This window comes from Erpetoichthys calabaricus, chromosome 4, assembly GCF_900747795.2.
Source record: "Erpetoichthys calabaricus chromosome 4, fErpCal1.3, whole genome shotgun sequence".
NCBI classification, from domain to species: domain Eukaryota; kingdom Metazoa; phylum Chordata; class Cladistia; order Polypteriformes; family Polypteridae; genus Erpetoichthys; species Erpetoichthys calabaricus.
The window spans coordinates 252,810,245-252,836,942 of NC_041397.2; the positions used below are offsets into that span (position 1 = coordinate 252,810,245).

The 26,698-nt window shown below is 38.7% G+C and overlaps 1 protein-coding gene across 1 annotated transcript in view; it reads left to right on the forward strand.

Annotated features, from left to right (window-relative positions):
• rev1 (REV1 DNA directed polymerase) overlaps positions 1 to 26,698 on the forward strand; it is a 225,400-nt gene that overhangs the window by 162,320 nt on the left and 36,382 nt on the right. Inside the window, exons 7-10 of the mRNA XM_028800617.2 lie at positions 15,870 to 15,959; positions 18,265 to 18,381; positions 21,530 to 21,659; positions 25,449 to 25,577. Coding sequence (XP_028656450.2) covers positions 15,870 to 15,959; positions 18,265 to 18,381; positions 21,530 to 21,659; positions 25,449 to 25,577 — 466 coding nt within the window. The remainder of the gene's footprint in view (positions 1 to 15,869; positions 15,960 to 18,264; positions 18,382 to 21,529; positions 21,660 to 25,448; positions 25,578 to 26,698) is intronic.

The window sequence follows — 26,698 nt, forward strand, 5'->3', positions numbered from 1 at the left end:
AAATAGTCCTTTCTCGTATAACTGATATGCTATAGAAATGAAGAAATTTTATTTTGAGTATGTGTAGAGAAATCTCCATGAGTTCTTGGGTTTGTGATCCTTCATGAGGTGTAAGATTATTGTAGCAGTTTTTTATAATGAGGTGGTAGCCATTATTGCCCAGTCTAAGACAGGGTCTAATATGCTATTAAATTCCCTTCCCATTATGAACTTATACAAACTCATATTAGGAACAGCCACTAGACCATTGATCTTATTATTTTTTTTTATCCGAGTTTGGTGCATATATGTTGATCAGACCCACTTTATTTTGTTTTAATTTCCCATGATTTACTGCCCTTCATGGTCTACTATTGTTCCAGTAGCTATAACAGGAATTGCCCAATGGATCAAAATTTCCACTCCTTGTGTTTTCTGGTTAAAGTTGTAATCAAGTACAGATCCCTGGTTGTTCGATTCTTCTCTTGCAGAAGACTATATCTGTTCTTATGGAACTGAGATATGACAGGACTTTTTTCTTGTAAGTTCATGATTGGGACCTTTCACATTCCAACTTACTAACTTCAATGAGAAGTCAATATTTTGTGGTCCTTGATGCTAGAGTTCATCTTCCAATGTGGGAGTAGAAATAACCTGTCTCTAAATAGTTTACCTTCCAGTGAGACTTTGCTTTCTTTTACAGCATTTAAGAGTCAAAAAAAGCCAACAACCTATATTTCATGTCCAATTCATCAAGTCACTAGTAGTGTTTCCTTTAGCACTTCTAACTTCAACAGTATACTCTTAACATGTTAATGCAGTGTCCATTGCAGATATGGTGGAACATCTCCTACACCTGGATCATATTATCTTATTCTAATCTAAACAGTCATTGACTGGAAAAGTTAGTAAAAGAATTTAGTGCACGTTTGACTTAAGGTCTTCAATTATTTTGGATAATAATAAGTTTACGTTTATCATGTGTACATCTTACAATAAGGGGAAATTTAAATTACTTTAAATAAGACTTCGGCTCTTGTCAAATATTTGGAAGTAGTTAAGCTCACTGCCTTCACCATATAATAATTCCAAACAAGCAACAGAAATCACTCTGACAAAAGAAAATCTAATAAATGTGTCATGGTCTTTTTCAGGGTAACTCTTGGTTGGGAGTTAGGATGAACACATAGTATATACCAAAAGTACAAAATTTCCCATATTCCTTTCTGTGTCTTTATTGTGGCTTACCCCTTAACTCTGCCAAGTAGTGTCCTTCAAGAAATGTCAATGTAAGGATGTAAAAACAAAGCATTCATGTGGCCAGAAGATTTGACTAATTGATGATCTTCTCGATTGTCACTATGCATTTCTGTCTTGGGGCATTATTACATTCTGTATCCTGAAATTTTCCTGTCATGCCTATGAGCCATCATGTTTGTCTGCTGTTCAAATGGTCTATATTCAGAATCACTTCTTGCTATTCAGTGTGGTTCAGTGCCCTGTCTTGTTATGGGAGGACTTTGTGTGACACAACAAAAGGCAAGATATAAATAATAGTAAACTCTCTACATGATCGTCAGCATGCTTTTCTCCATCTTTGTTGTTCTTGCATCGTCTATCTTATATTGTCACTGCTTTTCATCACAGTTTCTGTGGTTTTATTGATGCATAGCAGATATATCTACTCTTTTTTTTGCGCCATGTGACTTCCTGAACATATCCATATTACTAACTGAGAATGCTAAACCGGATGGACGCAGGGACATCCGGCCATGGGCCGTGGCCGCAAAAGACGTACTGCGCAGGCGCCCCACAACCCCCCCATATCCCCCCCCCCCCCCCCCCCAAGCAACGGAAACCGGCCTGATGGAATGCAACGTAAACGCATGAAGCCATTGCACACGAAACGTGACACACACAAAGAAGAGGATTGAGACCCACGACACCCAAAGCCCCCCTCCAGTAACTGAAATAAGAAATGAGGCCACACGCCCCTAGGACACCAAAAACAAAGGAGTCACACGCAGGCACACATAGCACACGAAACGGTTCACACACAAAAAGGACGATTCAGCCCCACGACACACAAACACGCCCTCCACTAACAGAAATAAAAACTCAGGCAACAAGCCCCCAGCACACAAAAAAAACAAGCCGCGAGCGCCACACAAAGCCCATTGGACACGAAACGGGACAGACTACGGACATAGCACGTGAAACGTACACAAAAAGGACGATTCAGACCCACGACCACACTAACGATTGCGCCAGTTAGCTGACAGCGCGTTCAATAATAAGTCCACTTTTCATGGAAATTCATTGGGATTAATGAATGTCATTTGCAATCATTGTCATTCACTTAACTTCCCTGAAGAAACAAATGGCAATACAAGTAATGAATTTACACGTTGTTGTCAAAAAAGTCAAATTACACTGCCTCCTTTACATTCATATCCTGCATATCTACAGAAGCTTCTAACTAACGAAGTACCTGAAAGTAAAAACTTTATGAACTGCATTACATCCTACAATAGTTCATTTGATTTTGCATCTACCGGAGTAAATATCAGGTCACCAAAAGGCATTGGCCCATACTGCTTTCGCGTATGTGGACAAATATTACATCGCATTGGAACAGTGCACCCTGAAACAAATCAAGAACGCAAATATGCACAAATCACGTTGGCACCTACAAAGCGCTTCTGAAACCGCGGAAGAAAAAATGTCTCGGCTCCAAAAACACATGTCACTCCTTATTCCAAATACCGGTCCCAATCACAGAAACATCGGTATCCACTATGACAATGCACAGTAACAATACACGTGACATCCGTCTTGCCACACTATTAATTATAGATGAATGTACAATGGCATCCAGTCACTTACTCAACACCATTGATAAACTTCTACAAACGTTGATGAATGATAATATTCCCTTTGCGGGAAAGGTACTTTTATTAGGAGGAGATTTTAGACAGTGCTTAACTATTACTCCACTTACAATGCGCTCAGCTATTGTTCAGTCCACCTTAAAATACGCGTACAATTGGCATTGCGTTGATAAATAATAATATTCCCTTTGGAGGAAAGGTACTTTTATTAGGAGTAGATTTTAGACAGTGCTTAGCTATTGCTCCACATGCCATGCGCTCAGCTATTATTCAGTCCACCTTAAAATACGCGACGACGTCATATAAACAACACGAGACCGAACTACAATACATATACAGGCACGAGACCTGATTGGTGATAATACGAAGAAACGAACAGTCCGCATATTAACAGTGAGTTCGATCCTACTTATTACTTATCCATATTCCTAACGATAAAGATCAAACAAGTCATCAATTCACGATCACGGATACAAAACTAGACGGCTCGAGTAACAGGACCATAAACACGAACCCGCATCAAAAAAATAAATTCACCTCGGCAAGCTTATAAAACCGCGGAACAAAAAATGTTAGGCGAACAATTGGCATTGCTTTCTAAAGATACACTTGGTACAAAACATGCGATTTCCAGATCCCGAATATAACAATTGGTTATTACAACTAGAACATTGTACACTCACCAATACAGATGGACTTCACCCAGATATTATTACAATTCCTCAACCCTTCATCTGCGACGACTTACTTACGGAAATATTTAGAACACCGGTCTCATTAGACCAAATGCCCCTTTTAGCACAACGAAGTATATTATGTCCAAAAAATATTACTGTTGATCACATTAATAACCAGGTCATTTCATTACTTCCTGGAGAGTCACACCTCTTTCTAAACTCTGACAAAGTTGACTCTGATGACGACAATGACCATCTTAATTTCCCCTTAGCATATTTGAACACTATTAACCCAGCCGGATTACCACAACACAGTCTTAGCCTTAAAAACGGAACAATACTCATGCTATTAAGAAACCTTAACACTAAACAGGGTTTATGCAATGGTACACGTTTAGTCGTCTACACCATAACACACAATGTTATTCAAGCAACAGTTCTTACAGGATCACATGCTAACAATACTGTTCTAATTCCTAAAATTGACCTTACAAATTTCTGACCTGGGATTACTACCTTTTACACTTAAACGGAAACAATTCCCCATTAAACTTGCCTTTGCCATGACCATCAACAAATCACAAGGACAAACCATGCACAAGGTTGGCATCTACCTATCTGAGCCCGTTTTTGTACATCGACAACTTTATGTGGCCTTCTCACAACTTCGACGTTCATCTGACGTTAAAGTTAAGGTCATAAATGCTCCATGCCAAGGAAAACTCATTCAAGGACAAGACACCATCTTTACTACTAATGTTGTTTACAAAGAAATTTTCCAATAAACCTTTACACTGTGCCAAACACTTTATTGTTTGCTTCCTATCTGCGTCATCTACACCTTCGCACTATGCTATATCTCATTCATACATCACGCTCTTTGTAATTTCCCAACACCAGGGGTTGGCGAGCGAAGCCCCCTAGTCAGCTCATAAGCTTTTGATTAAGACTAAGATCATGGTTCTAGTCTCAGCATACTATATCAGGTGTAATTACGTGACAGACTGACCGACCTTAGCATTTTGAATAACAAGTGAAGATCAAGTCTCTGAAGAGCACTTGACACTCATGACATCAGTCTTCCTCAAAGTGGTGTTCCTGACATAAATTTGACTCCTTTCCTTAGACTTTGTTATACCTCAACAGAGTGCAGTTCTGCATATTGTTCTGTTTGTTTGTTTGTTTGTTTGTTTGTGTGTGTGTCTTAAAAGCCATTCAAAGTCTTTATTTACAGAACTTTCAAGAGATACCATACCATAAAGGACCTCTTACAGTGTACAGGGATTAAATAGCAGATTATATATAAAGTTTGAGAATAAGCATGATATATTTGTCTCCGTTATATTCTTCAGTGGTGTCCACAAACATTAGGATATGCTCAAAATAAAGTAACAGTCATTTCACAAACTTTACAACTAGAAGCAAGCTACCAGCTAATAGTGACATTTCAAATGATCAGAAAAGCATATCTCTAGCTAAATATTACTTTGCCAATTAAAACAGCACAGAACTTCCCTTTCAATTTTGTTTTGCTTTTGAACCTCATTTTTGGTTGATAACTGCCAGGTGTATATTATTTATTGTGACACAGTTTCTGTTAAGGAAGGCATAAAAAATTTATGCAGATCTTCGGGGCAAACCTCTTTGCTATCAGTTTGCACTGACAGATTACTAGCCTGTTATGTACGTGGTCAAACAATCATGCTCATTTGAACTGGTGCTTGAAGTTAAGGGCTGCAATGTTGGGAGGAGTCCTACTTTAATTTCTGTTTATTATATAAAAAATCACCTTCTTAATTTGTTTTTATATTTTTGTCTTTAGTGCAGTCCACTTGAAAATATTATTTTCTTGCTACCATTCAACATTAGGCATGTCTTATTCCAGCAGAAGGCTAAAGCAAAAAAAAAAAAAAGGCCCAGCTGTGTCAAGATGGAAGAGAAAACTAGTCCAGTGAGTGGAGTGAATTGAGACATTGGTTCTTTTTTAGTGGGAACTATGGTTATGAATTGATAATACAAAATAACATTTATATAGCGTTTTCTCACTACTGAAAGCGCTTTACGTAGAGGAGTGGGAAGCCACTCCAATCAACACCATTGTGTAGCATCATGAAGTGATGGCAGCTGTTTTGCACCAGTACATTCACCACACATTGGCAATTAGATGGTGAAGGGGTGAGAGAGAGCCAGTTAGAGATGGAATGAATGGGTAGGGGCCCGCAGCCCTTGGCATTGTCCCTTGTCAGGGCAACTGGTAGTTCATAAACTGTGGATGGACAAGTAGCAAGTGAGAGTTGATAAACGCAGATATTCTTGTGCAAAATAGTGTGCAGTGTTTACTATAAAGTACATAGCAGAATAAATAACTATTGAGATTAAACTATTGTCATAAAAACCATGACAGTAAGTTTTAAATAAATTTTTAAAATCAATAAAGTGCCATTCTTTAACCATACTGTAAAACACTTCCTTCTTCTGGAATCCTGAATGAGAACTTTGGTGAAGGCCCCAGGAACTCCAACTACCTGGGCACCAATGCCACAGTGTCTCTCTCCAACAGCCTCCAATGTCTCACTCTGATTCTTCCACCCTGTTGCCACAATGTCTTCAATCCTTATTCTCTCTTTCTGACACCTCCTTCAGTTATGGCAAGTAGTAATGCATGAGTCCTCCCTCCAGTAATTATCCCATCTCCCATGCTTTTCAAGAAATTGTCAGCGGGCTCGTCCACTTGCTGCCAGCTCCTCTTCTGAGTGTGCCTTTATCTTCCTTCCCTTGCACTTACACAAGCCCTTTTTATCTCACGGCTCCCAGCTGTGTGCAGTTGCTCCTGCACGCTTGCCAATAATCAGCACACATGGTCTCACGCTTTCACTTGCAACTTGTTGCCACTTGTTACTTGGTAGTCGCTAAAATCATTAAACTAATAAATACCTCAATTCTTAAAATACTCACAACCTCATCATGTCACACCCGTGAAAGGCAATTTAGCCAAGATATCAGGAAACACCCTGCTTGTTTCAAAAGATGCTCATTTTTTCTTTTAATATCACAGAGAGTCAGGACCTCAATTTTACCTTTCAACCAAAGGACAGAACCAATTCTACCGCACCGTGTCACCGTCACTGCATTCTGATCCAAACATAGACCATAGGGTAAGCGGCCCTTGCGACCTCATCACACCTCTTCCAGCAGTCACCCTAGCTATTCCTAGATGGTCTCCCATCAAAGTACTGGTCAGGCACAACTTCAGGTTGACTACCTGTTCTGAAGTGCATGTGGTATGGCTTGCTAAAAAGAACATCTTGTAATATGGAAAGAATTCTGAGCGGGGTGGGGGTGTCCTTCATTTGTAATGGACACCTCCGTTTCACCAGCATAATGCACTGAGGTCTTGCTGGTTTTAGACTAGCAATACAGCAATTTATACAACTGGCATTTACAATTCAGACTGCATCAGTACAAAATAGCCTTTCTTAGATATTTATGACCTTGCCAAGAAAAGATCTATAAATGACTGACTCCAACCATTAATCATGAAAAAAAGAAACTTGAAGCAAAAGAACAGATGGACAGGGAATGGGAGGGTTAAGGAAACGGGGGATTTTTTGGTGATGGAGTTGTAGATGCTTTGTACTGTTTTGTGCTCGTCTAGATTCTTGGTTGATTCTTAGAGACTAGTGTAACATACACAGTAGCGTTGTAATAGCAGCCCCCCTCTATCTGCCTAAAGGCCATCAGGTGCTGTTTTCTCATATACTGTATTATATAAATGTATTCTTTCTTTTTTATGTTTTTCCCCCCCTTACACTTGAGGGTTATCTTCTTGAAGCACCACTGGCTACTCTGCCAACTCAGTTAGCCATTAACTGCTTTATTTGGGATATTTTATATACTGTTAAGCTATTACCTTTGTAGCTTTATATTGCTACAGCCTTTGTTTAGTTGCCCGTTATTTTAGCCCCCAAAACATAAATCCTAAGAGGCCATATTTTAGGCTGTTGTAATAGAACCAACATTCTTTTTTTTTTATTGATTTCTGTGGCTTTGACATTTATTTTTTTAATTCCATAGAGTATCATGCACCATTCACTGGTAAGTTTTCTTTTCAAACATGTGATAAAACAAAGAGAGTGTAGCACAAAACAAAGGGAGAGCCTTTATTGTTCTGTTTTACGGAACTACAGTCCTGCCTGCCATTACTTTTCAGATACTTCTGTTCAGTCAGCATCAGTATGCCCACAAGCTCGTGTATCACCATGTTCCTGCACTGAACAGTCTTCCTTGCTGTATAGTTTGCAAGAAGCAAGAATCCAGTGTCATTGTCTCTCTTTTCAGTCAGTTATTTTTGTGTGAAAAGCCCTGCTTTGATATGATACCAAAAGATGCTGACATTTACCCTTCATGTTATTCTCTGATCCATATTCGTTATTTAGTTTTTTCCCCCACTTATAGCCACAGTACAAAAATAATGCATAGTTATGGGAGGTTTTACATTACCATCTTTTTCATTATCTTGTTTAGTAATTACTGATTAAAGTATCTGGAAAATTGTTGTCTTTGATCATGCATTGCAAACATGCAGTATATCTGGATTTGCTTGGATTTGATCATTTGGGATTGAGCTGGTCCTGTTCAGCTTTTTTTTTTTTGTGGTGAGCACATAATCTGTGCAATTTACCGAAAATTATTGTCAAATGTATGCTGCTTCTTTTGAGTAAAGAAGAGCAACTACACCTTGTTGCTCAAAGAACGTGTGTGAAAACGCATGTCCTACAAATGGCACAAACTATCAAATGCAACAATAAGCAAAACCCTTCTATAGCATAAGCCACCGATCATTACAAAAACACACAATCATTTTGTTTAGTTTTTCCACTTAATAAGCATGCCAAACACGTTCATGTTAAAGAGAAACTGGCAGTAAAATTTTGTTAGCCTTTGGTGATGCACAGAAAATATACTAACATGATGTAAAAGGTGATTAACAGAAGTTTGTAATATTGTTTGGGGGAAAAAAACCATAGTCATTTTGGTCCTCATTCCAGCTAGTTTTTCACTAGTCAACAACAATGTCACTTGTTTATGTTTTTTGCACGGACTTTGTGTAGCCTTTCTTTGTGTGTGTGTGTGTGTGTGTGTGTGTGTGTGTGTGTGTGTGTGTCCATGCAGCAAACCAAAGCTGATTACAAAGTGGGCATTTCTCTTTTTCACTTCAATGACTATTTTATTTTTTTCAAGCTCATTTCCCAGAGTTCATGCCTGTGTAAATTGTAGATCACCATACCTGCTGTTTGGCAAGTACAAATGCAGTAAATTTTAAAAGACATTTTATGCTGCCAATTTTGTTGATTTTATGTTTCAAGGTGGAAGTGAACACCATTTATCGATTATCAATAAAGAAAAACAAATCTTATCCATGGGTTCAGGTTTCCTTTAGACTACATCAAGTTTTTCTCCAGGATTTCCCTGTATTTTGCCACATTCATTTTATCCTCTACGCTCATAAGCCTTCCTGGACCTGCTGCACAGAATGACAAAGCCACCACTATAATTCATGATGCTAATGGTGTGTTTTTGATATTGTGCAGTGTTCAGCTTATGCCAAACATGGTGTTTACTCTGATGACCAAAAAGCTCAATTTTGTAGTCCATTATACCTTCAGAGTCTCCCATGTTCCTTCTGTTATGCTTTCTGTACATGCTTTTAAACAGAGGTTTTCTCTTTGTTGCACTCCCATAACACTGTGACTGGTAAAGTATCCAGACAACAGTTGCTGTATGCACAGTCTTTCCAGTCTTAGCCACAGTAGCTTCTAACTCTTTTAGTGTTACTACAAGTCTGTTGGTGTCCTTCTTCTTACATTATCATGCTGTTATTGCTCTCGGCCTGCATTAGGCAGATTTCCAGCTGTGACATATTCTTTAACTGGACTTCCCAGGGATATTCAGTAACTTGGATGTTTTCTTGCCTCCATCCCCTGACTTATGCTTTTCATTTGCCTTTTTTTACAGAGTTACTTGGAGTGTTCCTTTGTCTTCATTGTGTAGGGTAGGCCAGATAAAGTGCAGTTATACTAAAATCAATTGAGACCCATCGACTTCAACAACAACATTTATTTATATAGCACATTTTCATACAAAAAGTAGCTCAAAGTGCTTTACATAATGAAGAGAAGAAAAATAAAAGACAAAATAAGAAATTAAAATAAGACAACATTAATTAACATAGAAAGGAGTAAGGTCCGATGGCCAGGGTGGACAGAAAAAACAAAAAAAAACTCTAGAAGGCTGGAGAAAAAAATAAAATCTGTAGGGGTTCCAGGCCACGAGACCACCCAGTCCCCTTTGGGCATTCTACCTAACATAAATTAAATAGTCCTCTTTGTAGTTCGGGTTTTTCACGGAGTCACTTGATGCTGATGGTCATACAGACTTCTGGCTTTTAATCCATCCATCATTGTTGGAACATCATGGTGCTTTGGGTAGATGGTGGTGGCGCACGCCACCACCAACAGGACACCGGAAAAGGTGATCTCCATTTAAATAATTATGTGACTTTTAAAACCAATTTGCTGCCCCAGTGATGATTTCATTTTGCCATATTAAATGGAGTGAATACTTTGCAATAAATTATTCTGTTTTATATTTGTAAATAATTTAGTCCACTTTGCAGAGATCTGTTTTAACTTTTAATACATTGATCAATGGCAAAAACAAAATTTAAAATGCTGTGATTTAATATTGCATAACAATGAAATGTGGAAACTTCCAAGAAGATAAATATTTTAGGCACTATACCGCATAGGCCAACAGTTTTACTGCCCTTTGGTGATAGAATATTGCGATATATTTTTTAACGTTGCAGTGGTTGAAGTTCCCAAAGGCAAAGCGTGGCATGTTTGGCAAGGGGGTCTGCAAATTGTTCACCGTGTTAATGATAGGTTTTGCTTCAAGAGGACATCCCAGGCAAATGGAACTGACATACAGAAACATAGAGACACTTAATGTCTGCAGAGCACACAGGTTTTCTGATTGTTACAGATTTGCACCATTATTCATTAATAACTCCATGCCCTTTACCTGTGGCGCTGCTGTCATTCTCAGTGTTGCTTCAAAGCCATCAGTTTTAATTTCTCAGAAAGCCATGTCTCTATAAAAGCTATAATGCAGGCTTCCCACTGAAAAAGGGCATTTGTTTGTAATTTATCCAGTTATTATTTACAGAGTGCACATTCAGCAAGATTATATTAGGAGAACTAATGTAATGGGTTGCCTGTTGCCTCCTCAGTCATAAATAAGCACCTTCACCTCTGCCCCATTAACAAGTCTTGCATTTATTGCTCTGACAGAAGTCACCCTGGATGGTAAAAGCAGATTGGTCTAGTTGTAATTCAGTTGGCACCTTTCTTTTAAAAGGCAGGTTTTCCTGCAGAATAAACTCCTGACTACACTGAATTCTCTCAGATTGCATATACAGTAAATAGCATCTCAATTGCAGCATCAGATAGGAAAAGGAATGCACAAAACATTTAAAATACTAATAACGTTAACAATCCCATAACACATTAAATGGTAAATATCTCTCTTTATTAACATTTAGATCACAATCCCATAAATAAAAGTGTAGCAAAACAAATATATAAACTTAAGCCAATGTCACGTTATGCGACTTCTAGTCTTTGGGGATATCAGAAAGTGTATTTAGTGCTTTATGTCCAGACTTCACTATTATTCGCTATCATTTATTTCGTTTATATTATTTGCTACTATTATTGATTTTCCCTGCTACTAGCCTATTTTAGTAAACATCTCTGCTTTATATTGCTATACTTTGTCGGCACATCTTTGGTGATTAAGGTAAATGCAGGTCACCTTCTGTCAGAATCACTACTGCACTCATGTTGCAATAAGGCAGTGTTTCCCAAACTTTTTTTCTTTTTAACAATATTTTCATCTTGATTGTCATTCTACTTTTCCGGGTGTTCTGTTTAATTAATTCATTATTTACTAATCAGTGGGTCTGACGCTAAAGTAGTTGCAGCCTTTGATTTTTCAGTGTTGTTTGCCTGGGTCTTGGCTCTGCTCTGCTCATTTTTAATTATCATTAATAAGATACAATGAAGGGGAAAAACTGCAGAGAGGGCAAAATATAATGAAATCAACAAAAGAGAGTTAAGCATTTAAATCTATAGCAAAAGCAGAAATATTTCTAAATGTCTTATAAATGTAAAAATCATGCTGTTGTGCTTTTCTGAATCTAGAATAAAAAAAAAATAATACCAGCTAATTAAATGAGCTCAGTGTTATCAGGTGTTGTCTTTTAATTAGGAATCTGGTTGGAACAAAAACCTGCAGCCACAGTGTGCCCCCAGGACTGAGTTTGGGAAACACTGCAATAAGGGCACCTAACAAGAGTGAAGCTGATTTTATTAACTGTGAGCAGTGACATTTCATTAATGTACAAGTCATGTGTAATGCCAAGATGTGGCTGACAAACGTCATGTCTCAGTGGCCTGTTTCAATCGTAATTCAGTTATTTTGGAGTAAAGTAGTTTTAGCAGACATAACAGTGCTACATGGGGGTTTGTTGGTAAGGTAACTGCCTTTCTGTGACACCCAGATGCAGCGGAGAGGCACTATCATGACACATATTATCGTGTGCTCTCAGTTGTGAAGCCCAGCCAGATACTCTTAAATGCAGGTGGTGGGATCTCTAAGTATCAGGAATAAGCCTGTGCTATCAACCAGTGAAGTGCACATGTACAGTATGTGGTTGATGGGCTTGCTTCATAAACTCTATGGATGTTTACGGCTGGTGTTCGAGGCATGTATGCATATTTACATGGAGACTGTGACTTATAAAAGGCAAATTGTATAGAAATGTGCAAACACAAAGTTTTATAAATCAGATTTATGTTTTTTAGCGTACTCATTTTACTGTTTGGTTTTTTGTTTTCCATTGCACATATTTTCATGCTTGAATTCCCGCATAGTTTTATAAATAGACAGTGCATGGCCATTTTACATCCTTTCAATGTTTCCAGTGTTCCAAGAAGAAGGTGTTTCATCTCACCAGGGCACCCTGGATATCATCAAAAGGAGTCGCAGCGCATGGCTCAATGGCAACTCTGGTCGGTACCAGGAACTGAGAAGGACGGCTGCGAGGGCTCTGAGGGCAGATAAAGAGGCGTTTGTTAGAGGAATCTGTGAGTAAGTAACACACCATCTGTGGTCTAGTGACCCACGTCCTGCTTACAGAGGAATCAAAGCATTACGCACATCTGAATCTGTTCCTTGGAGAGTCGCAGTCAGGGCAGCTGATGGAACAGTCCTTACGGATGACACTGCAGTTCTGACCTGCTGGGCTGGCTACTATGAGCAGTTGTTCAAAGATGATCCTCTGGCTAGGACGTTGGATATCTCTGGGTCCACGGTTCTTGAGGCTGATCCTCCAATTAGCTGTGAACCACCCAATCTCACTGAGATTGCACAAGTGGTGAACCAGCTGAGGGGGGGAAGGCTGCAGGGATCTGTGGTATCCAAGGTGAACTTCTCCAGGCAGGTGGTAAGGCTGTCCTCCTGACATTGCAAGCAATATTTGCTTCCATTTGGGAGACTGGCATCATCCCACCTGACTGGAAAACGGGACTTGTCGTCCCTATCTGGAAAGGGAAGGGTGATCGCCTGGATTGCGGCAACTACAGGGGGTTAACACTGCTCTCGGTGCCGGGTAAGGTCCTTGCTAGGGTCGTCCTCAATAGGATCCGTGATCACTTGCTCACCTACCAGCGACTGGAACAGTCTGGTTTTATGCCTAAGAAGTCTACCATCGACCGCATCCTGACACTGAGGGTTCTCATAGAGCGCAAAAGCGAATATCAGCAGAGTTTCTTTGCAGCCTTTGTCAATTTTCGTAAAGCGTTTGACATCCTGAGGATTCGCAGGATCCCCTTGAGGTTGCTGGATATCATGGCTGGCCTGTACACTGGTACTGTAGGTACTGTGCAGAGTGGAGACAGGACCTCTGTGTTTTTCCAGTTGATTCTGGGGTTCGTCAGTGGTGTGTTCTTGCTCCTACTCTGTTCAATGCTTGTATGGACTGGGTGTTGGGCAAGGTCGTGGGGTCCAGCGGCTGTAGGGCATCTGTTGGTGAAGAAAGATTCACAGATCTTGACTTTGCTGACGATGCTGTGATCTTCGCGGAGTCAATGGAGGCTCTGATCGGGGCACTGAAGAGACTGAACGAGAAGTTTGAGTGCCTGGGCTTGCGAGTGTCCTGGATAAAAAACAAGATCCAGGCCTTTAATGACCTCTTGGGCACAGCCATCAGCAGTGTGTCTGTTAGAGGAGAGAGTGTTGACCATGTTGAGAGGTTTGCTTACCTTGGCAGTGACATTCATGTCTCTGGTGACTCTTCCTATGAAGTCAGTAGATGGATTGGGAGAGCAAGGGGGGTCATGAGGTCGCTGGAAAGGGGTGTGTGGCGCTCCCAATATCTATGCAAAAGGACGAAGGTCCAAGTCTTTAGAGTCCTGGTACTTCTTGTCTTACTATATGGTTGCGAGACATGGATGCTATCCAGTGACCTGAGATGAAGACTGGACTCCTTTGGTATTGTGTCTCTCCGGAAAATCTTCAGGTACCGTTGGTTTGACTTTGTGTCGAAGTCATGCTCATGGAGTCCCGAATGAGGCACATTACCTGCATTGTGAGGGAGCGTCAGTTACCGCACTACGGCCATGTGGCGTGTTTCCCTGAGGGTGATCCGGCTCATAAGATCCTCATTGTTGGGGACCCAAGTGGCTGGACCAGGCCAAGGGGTCGCCCACGTAACACCTGGCTGCGGCAGATAGAGGGTCATTTCCGGAGGGTGGGACTGGACCGCGTGTCTGCCTGGGGGGTTGCCAACCGGGATCCCGAGCTGTTTCGACGTGTAGTGGGTACGGCAACGCACTGTACCAGTGCATGCTCCCCAACTTGACTTGACAATGTTTCCTCTTCTCAGCTACTTTCATATCTGGAGGATAACAATGTATGTGATGTGTTTCTATCAGGTTTTAAAAACTTCTCAGTACTGAATAGGCTTTGTTGAAGGTGACAAATGATATTCTATTAACCTTGGACTCGGCTCTTCTGCTATCTTAGTTTTATTGGATCTTAGTGCTGCATTTGACACAGTGGACCATGGGGTTCTGTTCAAATGGTTTGAAGGATGAAGTTGGCATCCAAGGCTGAGCATTGAAATGGTTTACGTCCTACCTTAAAGGGAGATCTGTGTCTGTTAACATATATGAGAACTTCTCTCAGCTGGCACCTCTCACACAAGGAGTCCCACGAAGTTCTGTTTTGGCTCCTCTTTTATTTTCCCTTTATCTGCTCCCCCTTAGGACCATCTTTCAAAAACATGATATCACTTATCATTGTTATGCTGATGATACGCAGTTATACCTCAAAGTCAGTCGTGAGCTGTTGAAATGCTTTTAGGGTATTAATTATTGGATTGCACAACATTTCTTACAATTAAATGAGAATAAAACAGAGGTCATTATTTTTAGTCCTACTACATCCGCAATTGAAATTGGCACTTAGTTAGGCTCCTTGGCAGCAATGATTCATAATGATGTCAGAAATGTCTAGGGAACACACCATGGGGCACCCGTCTGGTTTGCTCAAGCCAAAGCTAATGAGTCCATAAGTGGAATACTGAGGAGTGTAAGGCTGTTGAGGCCGTGCTTAAGTGTGAGGTTATCTGGATTCTGTGTGTATTAAGCTTGGGGTGTGCAAGAGTAAGCCAATACATCATAAACTCTATGAATCCAACTCGCCTCATAGTTATAGAAATATCTGTTGTTTTAGATTATATACATTTAAGGCTTATTGGTACCTTATCAATTAATCTCTGTCATTCTCAGTAAATATTTACTGGAATCAGTTTTTGAAGACTGTAGTTAAATGTGTAACTTCCAAGGCATTTCATCAAGGTCTTTTACAGGTAGTTTATTTTTTAATTTTAAGTTCATAATACACAGCACTAGTCTATTCTGGTATGTGCTAATACCAAAGTGATTTATAGCAGTGTTATTTATTTATTTCTGAAAAGTGAATGTTACTTGGACCTGCAGAGAAAGAAATATTTACTGATGTGAATAATGCAAATTAAAAGTCATGATTTTAAGTCTTTTAAGGCTGGATTACATGTAGCTCCAGAGATGTTACTTTTCCCCAAAAAAGTAAATTTATACCTGATTTTCTTTGTAGGTTCCTATTATTATTTTTGTCCAGTACATAACTTTTTGCCTTTTTTGTTTGTTTTTGACAGGTCCACATAAACATCAGACCTGTATCATGCATGTTGACATGGATTGCTTCTTTGTGTCTGTTGGAATTCGAGATAAGCCTGATTTGAAAGGTAAATAATTATAGTGGCAAATGTATCAGATACTGCAGTTCTTCAGTCTTACCAAGTTTTACCTATGAAGGTGTTTGTTTTTTTATATAAATGCATCACTTTTCTAATAAATAGACATTAGCTAGAAATTCCTGCCTAATTGAAATAAATAAGGTGATTCCTATGTTTGTTTTTTTATATAAATGCATCACTTTTCTAATAAATAGACATTAGCTAGAAATTCCTGCCTAATGGAAATAAATAAGGTGATTCCTATACCTCTGAAAAAATATACAGTATAACTCCTTTACTATTTTACATTGTTATAATAAGCACTGATTCATACCAGTTTTTAGAATTTAACTATGTTTTTAATATTTAAAACATGTTATTGCCTTCAAATTAATAAGGAACCAATACAATTTTGGGAAGCCACTACAGATAACACTTTGTTAACAAAATATCAATATAAGTAGTTTTATTAAAAGAAAAGAAAAATGTTAAAGTTGCAACTACATAAACTAAAAAAGATAGTTTCTTGTTAATCCTGACATATATATGATCATAATATAATGCTTAATATGTACATAATACAGTACATCATTGATATTTTCTTTCTGTAAATTTGAAAATTAATACTTGTACAATAAGGATGGTCTCTAGCCATTCGTTACTTCTGAATTCAAGTAAACATGCACACTAGTTGTTTTGTTCCCAAGGAATTTCATATAAGTGATCAGACACATTCTGTTGCTAATAGATCAGACTTAAACTGCATTAATATGTCACCCATCATGAGGTCGTTGGAAAGGGGTGTGTGGTGCTCCCGATATCTATGCAAAAGGACGAAGGACCAAGTCTTTATAGCCGTTGTGCTTCCTGTCTTGCGATATGGTTGCTAGACATGGATGCTATCCAGTGACCTGAAACAAAAACTGGACTCCTTCTGTACTGTGTCTCTTCGGGGAATCCTTGAGTACCACTGGTTTGACTTTGTGTTGAATGTGCACTTGTTTACGGAATCCTGAATGAGGCACATTACTTGCATTGTGAGGGAGCGTCAGTTATGGCACTAGCACCATGTGGCGCAATTCCCTGAGGGTGATCCAGCTGGCAGGATCCCCATTGTTGAGGACCCGAATGGCTGGACCAGGCCAAGGGAGCACCAACGTAACACCTGGCTGAGGCAGATAGATGGTCATTTCCGAACAGTGGGACTGGACCATGTGTCTGCCTGGGGGGTTGCCAACCAGGATACCCAAGCTGTTTCGCTGTGTAGTGGGTGTGTCAATATGCTATGCCTGTGCATACTCGCCAATCCTGACCTGATCTGATCTTTTAAATAAAATACAAAATTGTTAAATAAAATGCAGATTATTTAATTAAAGGTACAATCACCCCAAGCTTGTGACTTTTTTAAAAAGACTTATAGTTTTCTACAGAGGTCTAAGGCATATCCATCCATCCATTTTCCAACCCGCTGAATCCGAACACAGGGTCACGGGGGTCTGCTGGAGCCAATCCCAGCCAACACAGGGCACAAGGCAGGAACCAATCCTGGGCAGGGTGCCAACCCACCGCAGGACACACACAAACACACCCACACACCAAGCACACACTAGGGCCAATTTAGAATCGCCAATCCACCTAACCTGCATGTCTTTGGACTGTGGGAGGAAACCGGAGCGCCCGGAGGAAACCCACACAGACATGGGGAGAACATGCAAACTCCACGCAGGGAGGACCCGGGAATCGAACCCAGGTCCCCAGATCTCCCAACTGCGAGGCAGCAGTGCTACCCACTGCGCCACCGTGCCGCCCTCTAAGGCATATACTCTGGCTAAATGGCAACTTTATTTCTCTATTATGAGTGAGTTGTGCAACTGTGTCTGTGTGTTCATTACAATGTATTCGCCTTCTATTCAGGATTAACTTAATGAAGGTCTGTCTCTGACTCTGTACTAAATCTAAAAACACTCAATAAGTAATATAGTAAATCACAGTTGAATTTTCTCTAAAATAAAGTGATATGCCCCTCAGAATAATCCAACAGCCTACCAGAGGGGGAAGTTTATACTGTTTAACAAGACTCTATGAGATACTTCAGAAAGTCTCCCTAAAGTATATTTTATGGTGATGCATCCATTGTAATCCTGTTCTTGTTTATCCTAGTAGTCACTTCTCAAGTCTCCCTAGAAGATTTAACTGTTCACATTTAATGCGTCTTTCTCCAAAATCCCACATGTCACTTGTCCAGCTTCCAATTTTGACTGCTCTTATTTTATTTATGTCAAGTTTTAATGTGTGATATCTCAAACATTTCCAGGGAAGCCAATAGCTGTCACCAGCAACAGAGGGGGTGGAAGAACAGCTTTGCGTCCTGGAACCAACATCCAATTAGAAATGCAGTATTATAAAAGAAGATACATGAAGAGCAAAGGAGGTGAGTTAATGTAATGCCATTGTTCGTGCAAACATGTCCATTAACATTGTAGCATTTTTCACATGTGTATAGTTTGGGATATGGTTAATCTGAATGTTACATTAACGTCAAGCAAAGTTATAATAAACTTGAGTGGTGCTGGTCATATGATATTTACACAAGATGATATTTGGAAGTAACCAGTTGTAGTAAAGTATTTATCTATGACAAGTTTATTTCTACTTCAAACACTTTCATTTAGAATAATCCACATTCAGTGTTTTTATATTGTGCTGTGCTATCCTTTCACAAAATGAAGTACTACTTTGCCATGCATTAACCTCTTAAACGGGCCAACAATTCAGAGAAGGTGCTGTGTGTTTGTCTCAAGTCCTTATTCATTCCTCCAGGTTTCCTTTCACACTCTCCTCATAGAAGCTGTTGGTTTTAAACAATACTGTAAATGAAAATAGTTTCACTTACGAATGCCAAAAGTCAAATGACCACTGAACCGATTGTTCCTATTCCTCAAATTTTATATGTATAAAAGGTTCAAGATTTATTTTTAGTTTTGTTATCCACATTAAATGCTGCAGTGAGAAAAACAATAGCAGGGATGTTTTATTTTGAAAGTTTTAAGAAGATGGAACAGACTATCCAGTTATGGTGTTGATGTATCTACTATGCTATCATTAATAACCAGCAGGATGATAAAAGGAGAGAGATTCATTAAAAGTTACAGATTGCACAAAATTGACTGAAAGTACACTTCTGTTATTTGTAGTTATTAGCAAATTATTTCTATTTTCATATTCATTTTAAAGCTAACCATTAACATAATGAATGAAGTGGTGCTTCATATATAATGATTATACAGTATATAGTTATATATGATTACAATGTTATAAAAATGATTTGCATTTGTTCTGGCATGAGTGAAATTTAGGCAGGTCACAAAGGCAAAGAAGAATAGCTCAGGAGATGGAAATATGAACCATAAACTAGCTGGTATCATAACTAGAAAGATTAGCGATTGTTTGGCAAAACAGATACATGAAACAAAACTCAAAAGTCAAAAAATCCCTGGCCTTTAAGTCAGTAAGCAGAAGATCACATTGAAAAAAACTTACAAAAAGTTTTTTTAAAGATTATATCGATAAACTTGAAATATGCTCTTTATGCACAGCACCTGTTTAAAAGATATCACCCTGATGACGTGACATAGCACAACCTCCAGTATACTGTACATACCATAGCAACTTTGTAACGGCCGACCCCGTACCCAGCCAGCAGCTACACCTCCAAGACCTGTGGCCTGGATAATTTACTGAGATGAATCTAACTATCAAGCCGTACCTCTAACAAAGTACACTTTTCCCCACAATCGACGGTGTAAATATAAACTCACAAAAGCAGATATGTAAAATTATACTGATTAAATGTATTCAATGAAACAACAAGACAAATGCAAAAATAGAAACAAATATAAACATATATAAATATAAATATCCCTCCACTACATCAACAACGAGACACCACCATATATAAATACAATAAAACCCTCCCTTGCCCCTGTAACATATAACAAACAACACGAATAGCAAAAAAGAATGATATACTGAATGATCGTGAACTTGAGTCCGGTTATAAAAACTGTCCTGAATACAGATGACTGAACTACTGTAGAGAAAAATGCGTTGTTTGATTTTCCCGGCAAATGGAGCAACCTCACTGTGATTCCTCGGCGTACGGTAGATGACGAATCGACCCCGGGGTCTCAGCGGATGAAGGATGAAAAACAGTCCGGCAAAATGAAAAACAAACTGGTGCAAAGTTGCGATGTAAAAAACAGCAAGTGAGTTGATACGTGGTTGAAAACAAATGGTCTCCTTTCTCCTCTCCTCCCTCTCTCTCTTCCTCTCTCTCTTCTTTTCGGCTATCCCTTCCTGATTGCTTAAATAGTCTTGTGACGGCTGTAATTGATTAATAAAGAACAGGTGTTTTCCAGGTTTGAGGCTGTGGTCTTCTTCCATCATCCATTTACTGATACACACATAAACAGCAAACGGGACAATGGAAACGAGACGCACTCAGTACTGACATTTTACAACACTAACTATGTAGCCCCGCTACAACTTGCCCACATATCAAAGCAGCCACACTACAAAAAATGGTGGATGGTGGTGCCCGTATAGAAATGATAGGGTCATGAAATAACAATATACTAAAACTGCTAGTGGTATAAGAAGACACTTCAGAAAAAACAATGAAACTTAAAAGAATGACTTTCAAAATCTTAGGACAAAAATGACAATAAAAGAAAAATATTTGACAACAGGAAAAATATAACAAAATCATAGCAGCATTATGTTTCCGTATGTACTTTCTAAGTATCCACCATACTTAACAATCACTTAAATCCCAAATGTCCTTGAAATATTATAAACTACTGTAGACCCCTTCAACCCAACTACAACGTCAATAAACTTGACTGGTTCTCATTTTAGGCAAGCATGAAGAAAAGGCATAAACGATATTTATCACGAAACAAGCACTTTGGTCGTAAATATCTGTAAGCTCGTTCCATGGCTTAGGTATTTGTCACTAGAAAAATCCAAGATTATTTGAATTTGTGAGCAGTTGGTCATAAAGGGCTTGTTGATTTATGCGTCTCGTGAGGGGAAGGGATATTATCTCAGGTCAGTGAAGACTCTTAACTCTTCATTTATATGAGCCATTTATTATGAACAGCAAGCAGCATGCTAAAGTGTCTTCAAGTGAAAAAAGTAGCTCAGCCCAGAAAAGGCATTTTATAGAAACCTGTGGTTTTCAAATATTCAGCTTCTGTAAAAGATGAGATGCCGAATAAAGATGATCGGTTGAATGGGTTTGGGTGAGATTCCGTTTTTCTTTGCTCATCAGATGCTCTCAACAAGAGCCAAGCCTCCGCTCTTTTCTCCATTTACCACTGAATGTACTTAGAAGAAATCAGGCTTTGGATTGCAAACAGCTTTCAGATTTAACTCATTGAAGATAATCAGTCGTGAGCGAACTGCCCAAGTAAAAACAAAAATCAGTAGAATGTAAAATCAGGAATGAATAACTCCAGTAGGATAGCATTTCATTTTGTATACTTAATTTTCTATTTCATTTCCACCCCCCCATACAGATGAAACAAAAGTGCCTGGCAAAGGTGATGTTTCAGCTTCCGAGACTCCAGATGCTGGATTGAATGGAGTTGACCTGGATCTGGCTGCTTTATCTATGGCTGAAATTGCTTCATGTAGCTATGAGGCCAGGTAGGATATGAAGTTATTTTGTTCACTCTTGATAATGGTGTATTATTTTACTGTGCTTGTGTTGCAGTATAAGTGTAGTGTTCTGCTAGCGATGTGCTATTAGCAATTAAAAGCATACCGACCAGGAAAAAATGTTAACCAAAAAACAAAGCAGGAATCTTAATCAGGAAGTTAGACAAGCTGTCATTAAAGCCAACACGTCGGCCATAAATCAAAGTTGTGAAACACTGTGTAAAGTTCTATATCAGGAAAGCAAAGAGTTTAGATACAGTGTGAGAGTTCCTCTGCAATTTCAGATAGAGAAGACATGTCAGCACTGACCTTTTATCCCATCGCACCCATGGTATCACATGCTGCATGTATCTGGCTACAGCAACATACCCAACAATAGTAAAGGCAAAGAGAAACTAAGGTGGCAGCAGAATTGATGTAAAATTATTTTAATATTGTTAAATAAAAACAAAACCCATTACAAAATTTGAAAATAAAACCAGAACATTTAGTATTAAGTAAAACATATTTAGGGAAACATCTACTATTGTTCCAGATAAAGCTGGAATACATCACCATGAACCATAAACTCACTTTTCTTTTTACAGTACTGTGCAAAAGTTTTAGGCAGGTGTGAAAAAATGCTGTAAACAAAGAATGCTTTCAAAAATGGAAGTGTTAATCATTTATTTTCATAAATCAACAAAATGCAGTGAATGAACAAAAGAGAAATCTAAATCAAATCAATATTTGGTGTGACCACCCTTTGCCTTCAAAACAGCATCAATTCTTCTAGGTACACTTGCACACAGTTTTTGAAGGAAACTCGGCTGGTAGGTTGTTCCAAACATCTTGGAGAACTAACCGCAGATCTTCTGTGGATGTAGGCTTCCTCACATCCTTCTGTCTCTTCATATAATCCCAGACACACTCAATGATGTTGAGATCAGGGCTCTGTGGGGGCCATACCATCACTTCCAGGACTTCTTGTTCTTCTTTACGCTGAAGATAGTTCTTAATGACTTTGGCTGTATGTTTGGGGTCGTTGTCCTGCTGCAGAATAAATTTGGCGCCAATCATACGCCTCCCTGGTGGTATTGCATGATGGATAAGTATCTGCCTGTATTTCTCAGCACTGAGAACACCATTAATCCTGACCAAACCTCCAACTCCATTTGCAGAAGTGCAGCCCCAAATGTTCAAGGAACCTCCACCATGCTTCACTGTTGCCTGCAGACACTCATTATTGTACCGCTCTCCAGCCCTTCGATGAACAAACTGCCTTCTGCTACAGTCAAATATTTCAAATTTTGACTCCTCAGTCCAGAGCATCTGCTGCCGTTTTTCTGCACCCCTGTTCCTATGTTTTCGTGCATAAGTGAGTCGCTTGGCCTTGTTTCCATGTCGGAGGTATGACTTTTTGGCTGCATCTCTTCCATGAAGACCACTTCTGGCCAGACTTCTCCGGACAGTAGATGGGTGTACCTGGGTCCCACTGGTTTCTGCTAGTTCTGAGCTGATGGCACTGCTGGATATCTTCCAATTTCGAAGGGTAATAAGCTTGATGTGTCTTTCATCTGCTGCACTAAGTTTCCTTGACCAACCACTACGTCTACGATCCTCAATGTTGCCCGTTTCTTTGTGCTTCTTCAAAAGAGCTTGAACAGCACATCTAGAAACCCCAGTCTGCTTTGAAATCTTTGTCTGGGAGAGACCTTGCTGATGCAGTATAATTACCTTGTGTCTTGTTGCTGTGCTCAATCTTGCCATGACATGAAACTGTCTTCCACAACCTCACCTTGGTAGCAGAGTTTGGCTGTTCCTCACCCAGTTTTAAGCCTCCTACACAGCTGTTTCTGTTTGTTAATGACTGTGTTTCAACCTGCGTGTGACATTGATGATCATTAGCACCTGTTTGGTATAATTGGTTGATCATACACCTGACTATAATCCTACAAAATCCCTGACTTTGTGTAAGTGTACCTATAAGAATTGATGCTGGTTTGAAGGCAAGAGATAGTAACACCACATATTGATTTGATTTAGATTTTTCTTTTGTTCGCTCACTTTGCATTTTGTAAATTGATAACAATAAACAATCATTATTTATATTTCTGAAAGCATTCTTTGTTTACAGCATTTTTTCACACCTGCCTAAAACTTTTGCACAGTACTGTATATATAAATATATAAAACATAAAAGGTCATTCTCTACCACATATTTATTTTATACTCACCTGATATGTTTTAAGTGCTATTGAGTTTAGGTTTGAAGATTCCTTTCAGGCAGCTTTGCAGCCACCTCTGGCTAGTACTTTATATTTTATACCCTGCTTAGCAGAGTTTAACTAGGCTACTTTTACTTTAATAATGCTTCAAGCTTCAGCGCTGTGTACAGCCTACCTTTGAGAGCAGCTGGTGACCCTGTAATCCTTTCACTTGGTCTATTGTGATATAGCTTTTATCACAGAAACAATTCAGAATGTGCTCTTTCTACTGAGGAATTGACCTTGACCGATTTCCTTACATGACAGAATAACTTGATGTTGCAGGGAAGGCAATTCAAGTTTCCCCTGACAACTATGTCATTTGGCTATCCAAGAACTTCCATCAGTTGCCACACCAGTGACAGTGTGACTTCTGCGGTGCAACCATCCATGCAGAATGTGTCCTAAATAGCAGCTATGGATACAAAAACTGTGCCTTTCTTAAATATTGTCCTTAAAGAAGACTTACTTGGATATAGTTGTGATTGTAAATAACTTCCTAAGTTATCAAAGTAAAGTACAACTTTCTTTACAAATAGTTGTGAATATTGAAATGTTCTTACTTTGAAAAATTAAAGAATTTTAAATGGCTTCTTTAAAGGAAAATAAAAAGGTGTATCTGAAGTTCAGAATTATTCTTTTTTTATACCTCATTTCATAGAAACACATGGTAACTTCATTAATTTTTTCACATTACCATTATCTTAATCATTCTTTCAGTATATTCTCTTACTGTTTTATAATATTCTAAGATAATTATTTACAGTTTATTTGATAAATTAAGTGTCTACCTGAAGTATTTCATCTGTTGCTGGGAAATATCCACTTTCATGCTTTGTCCTCTATATCTTATTTCTAAATACACACACCCAGAATATTCTATATAGTGCACTTCCAATTGTTAATTTCTGGTTTAGCTCAAAATAAGTTTTAACCTACATCTTCAAGAATGATTATGGTTAAATGTCTAAATGTTTACCTTTATTAAAGAGAGAACTTTTAAAAATACCCCCCTAATGTAAATTGGTGCCTGATCTTAGCAGCCATACTTAGTGCCTATTGATATACTCTCTAGTACTTGCATTTGACCAACCATGTGTCGCCAGCATCAATATTACTGTTTAAAACACCAAGTTGTATTCGTCTATACTGTTATAGAAGCTCTAACAGTATGCATGTTGAAAAGTTAAATTGCAAACGTTTTCAATTTGATATTTATAGATGTACTATTGAAAGATTAACCTACAGAACTTTTCTGCATTTATGTTCCAGACAGTCTTGGCTTTTTTGTCAATCTGTTTACATCATGGTACAAAGCCTGGGCCTCAGTTTAATTCAATGTATGTGGTGGGAGTTGGCAATCTAAAATAAGGAAACTTGGAAAAATAAAAATGTGCACATGCTGCAATATCCAGCTGTGCAAATGTATCCTAAAAGATTCCTGGCTGTCACATTTGTATGTTTATAATTGCATAATAATGAATGTAATTACATCTATTGTTAATATTTTATTTTATTTATATTTTAACAGGCAAGCAGGCATTAAGAATGGCATGTTTTTTGGCCAAGCCAAGAAGCTGTGTCCTAGCCTTCAGTCTGTCCCATATGATTTTAATGCCTACAAAGAAGTGGCACTGACCATGTATGAAACTTTAGCAAGGTAATAATAACTCTCCTTACTGGTTTACTTTTGTTTCAGTAAAATTCTGCTCTCTTTAAATATAAATGTATACAGTTAGGTCCATAAATATTTTGATAGAGACAACTTTTTTCTAATTTTGGTTCTGTACATTACCACAATGAATTTTAAATGAAACAACTCCGATGCAGTTGAAGTGCAGACTTTCAGCTTTAATTCAGTGGGGTGAACAAAATGATTGCATAAAAATGTGAGGCAACTAAAGCAGTTTTTTAACACAATCCCTTCATTTCAGGGGCTCAAAAGTAATTGGACAAATTACATAACTGGAAATAAAATGTTCATTTCTAATACTTGGTTGAAAACCCTTTGCTGGCAATGACAGCCTGAAGTCTTGAACTCATGGACATCACCAGATGCTGGGTTTCCTCCTTTTTAATGCTCTGCCAGGCCTTTACTGCAGCGGCTTTCGGTTTCTGTTTGTTTGTGGGCCTTTCTGAATTGCAAATGGGTCTTCCAAAATTGTGGCAAAACGACTTAAGGACAACAAGGTCAATGTATTGAAGTGGCCATCACAAAGCCCTGACTTCGTTCCGACTGAAAATTTATGGGCAGAACTGAAAAAGCGTGTGGCCTACGAACCTGCTGTGTCTGGAGGAATGAGCCAAAATTCCAGCAACTTATTGTAAGAATCTTGTGGAAGGTGACCCAAAACATTTGTTAAACAATTTAAAGGCAGTGCCACCAAATATTAACAAAGTATAGGTAAACTTGTGACCCACTGGGATTGTGATATGGTCAATAAAAATGTAACATTGTTGGAAAAAATTACATTTGCTGTGCACAAAGCAATGTCTTAAACGATATGTCAAATTTATAGTTTGTTAGTACAAGGTCTGTGGAGGAGTTAGGGTGAATTCTTTAAAACTCACTTGCTAAGTGTATGTTAACTTCTGACTTCAAGTGTATAGTCCAAGCTCAAACATCGAGCCAATCAAATAATAAGAACAGTATGCTTCTGTCTTCTCTGCCACTGTAAAGCATTTCCTTCTGGATAAATGAAACGTATCCTCAGCCTGCCTACCCCATAACAGCTTTTTGGAAAAAAAGAGTTTTAATAAACTGAAGTAATTAGAGTGGAA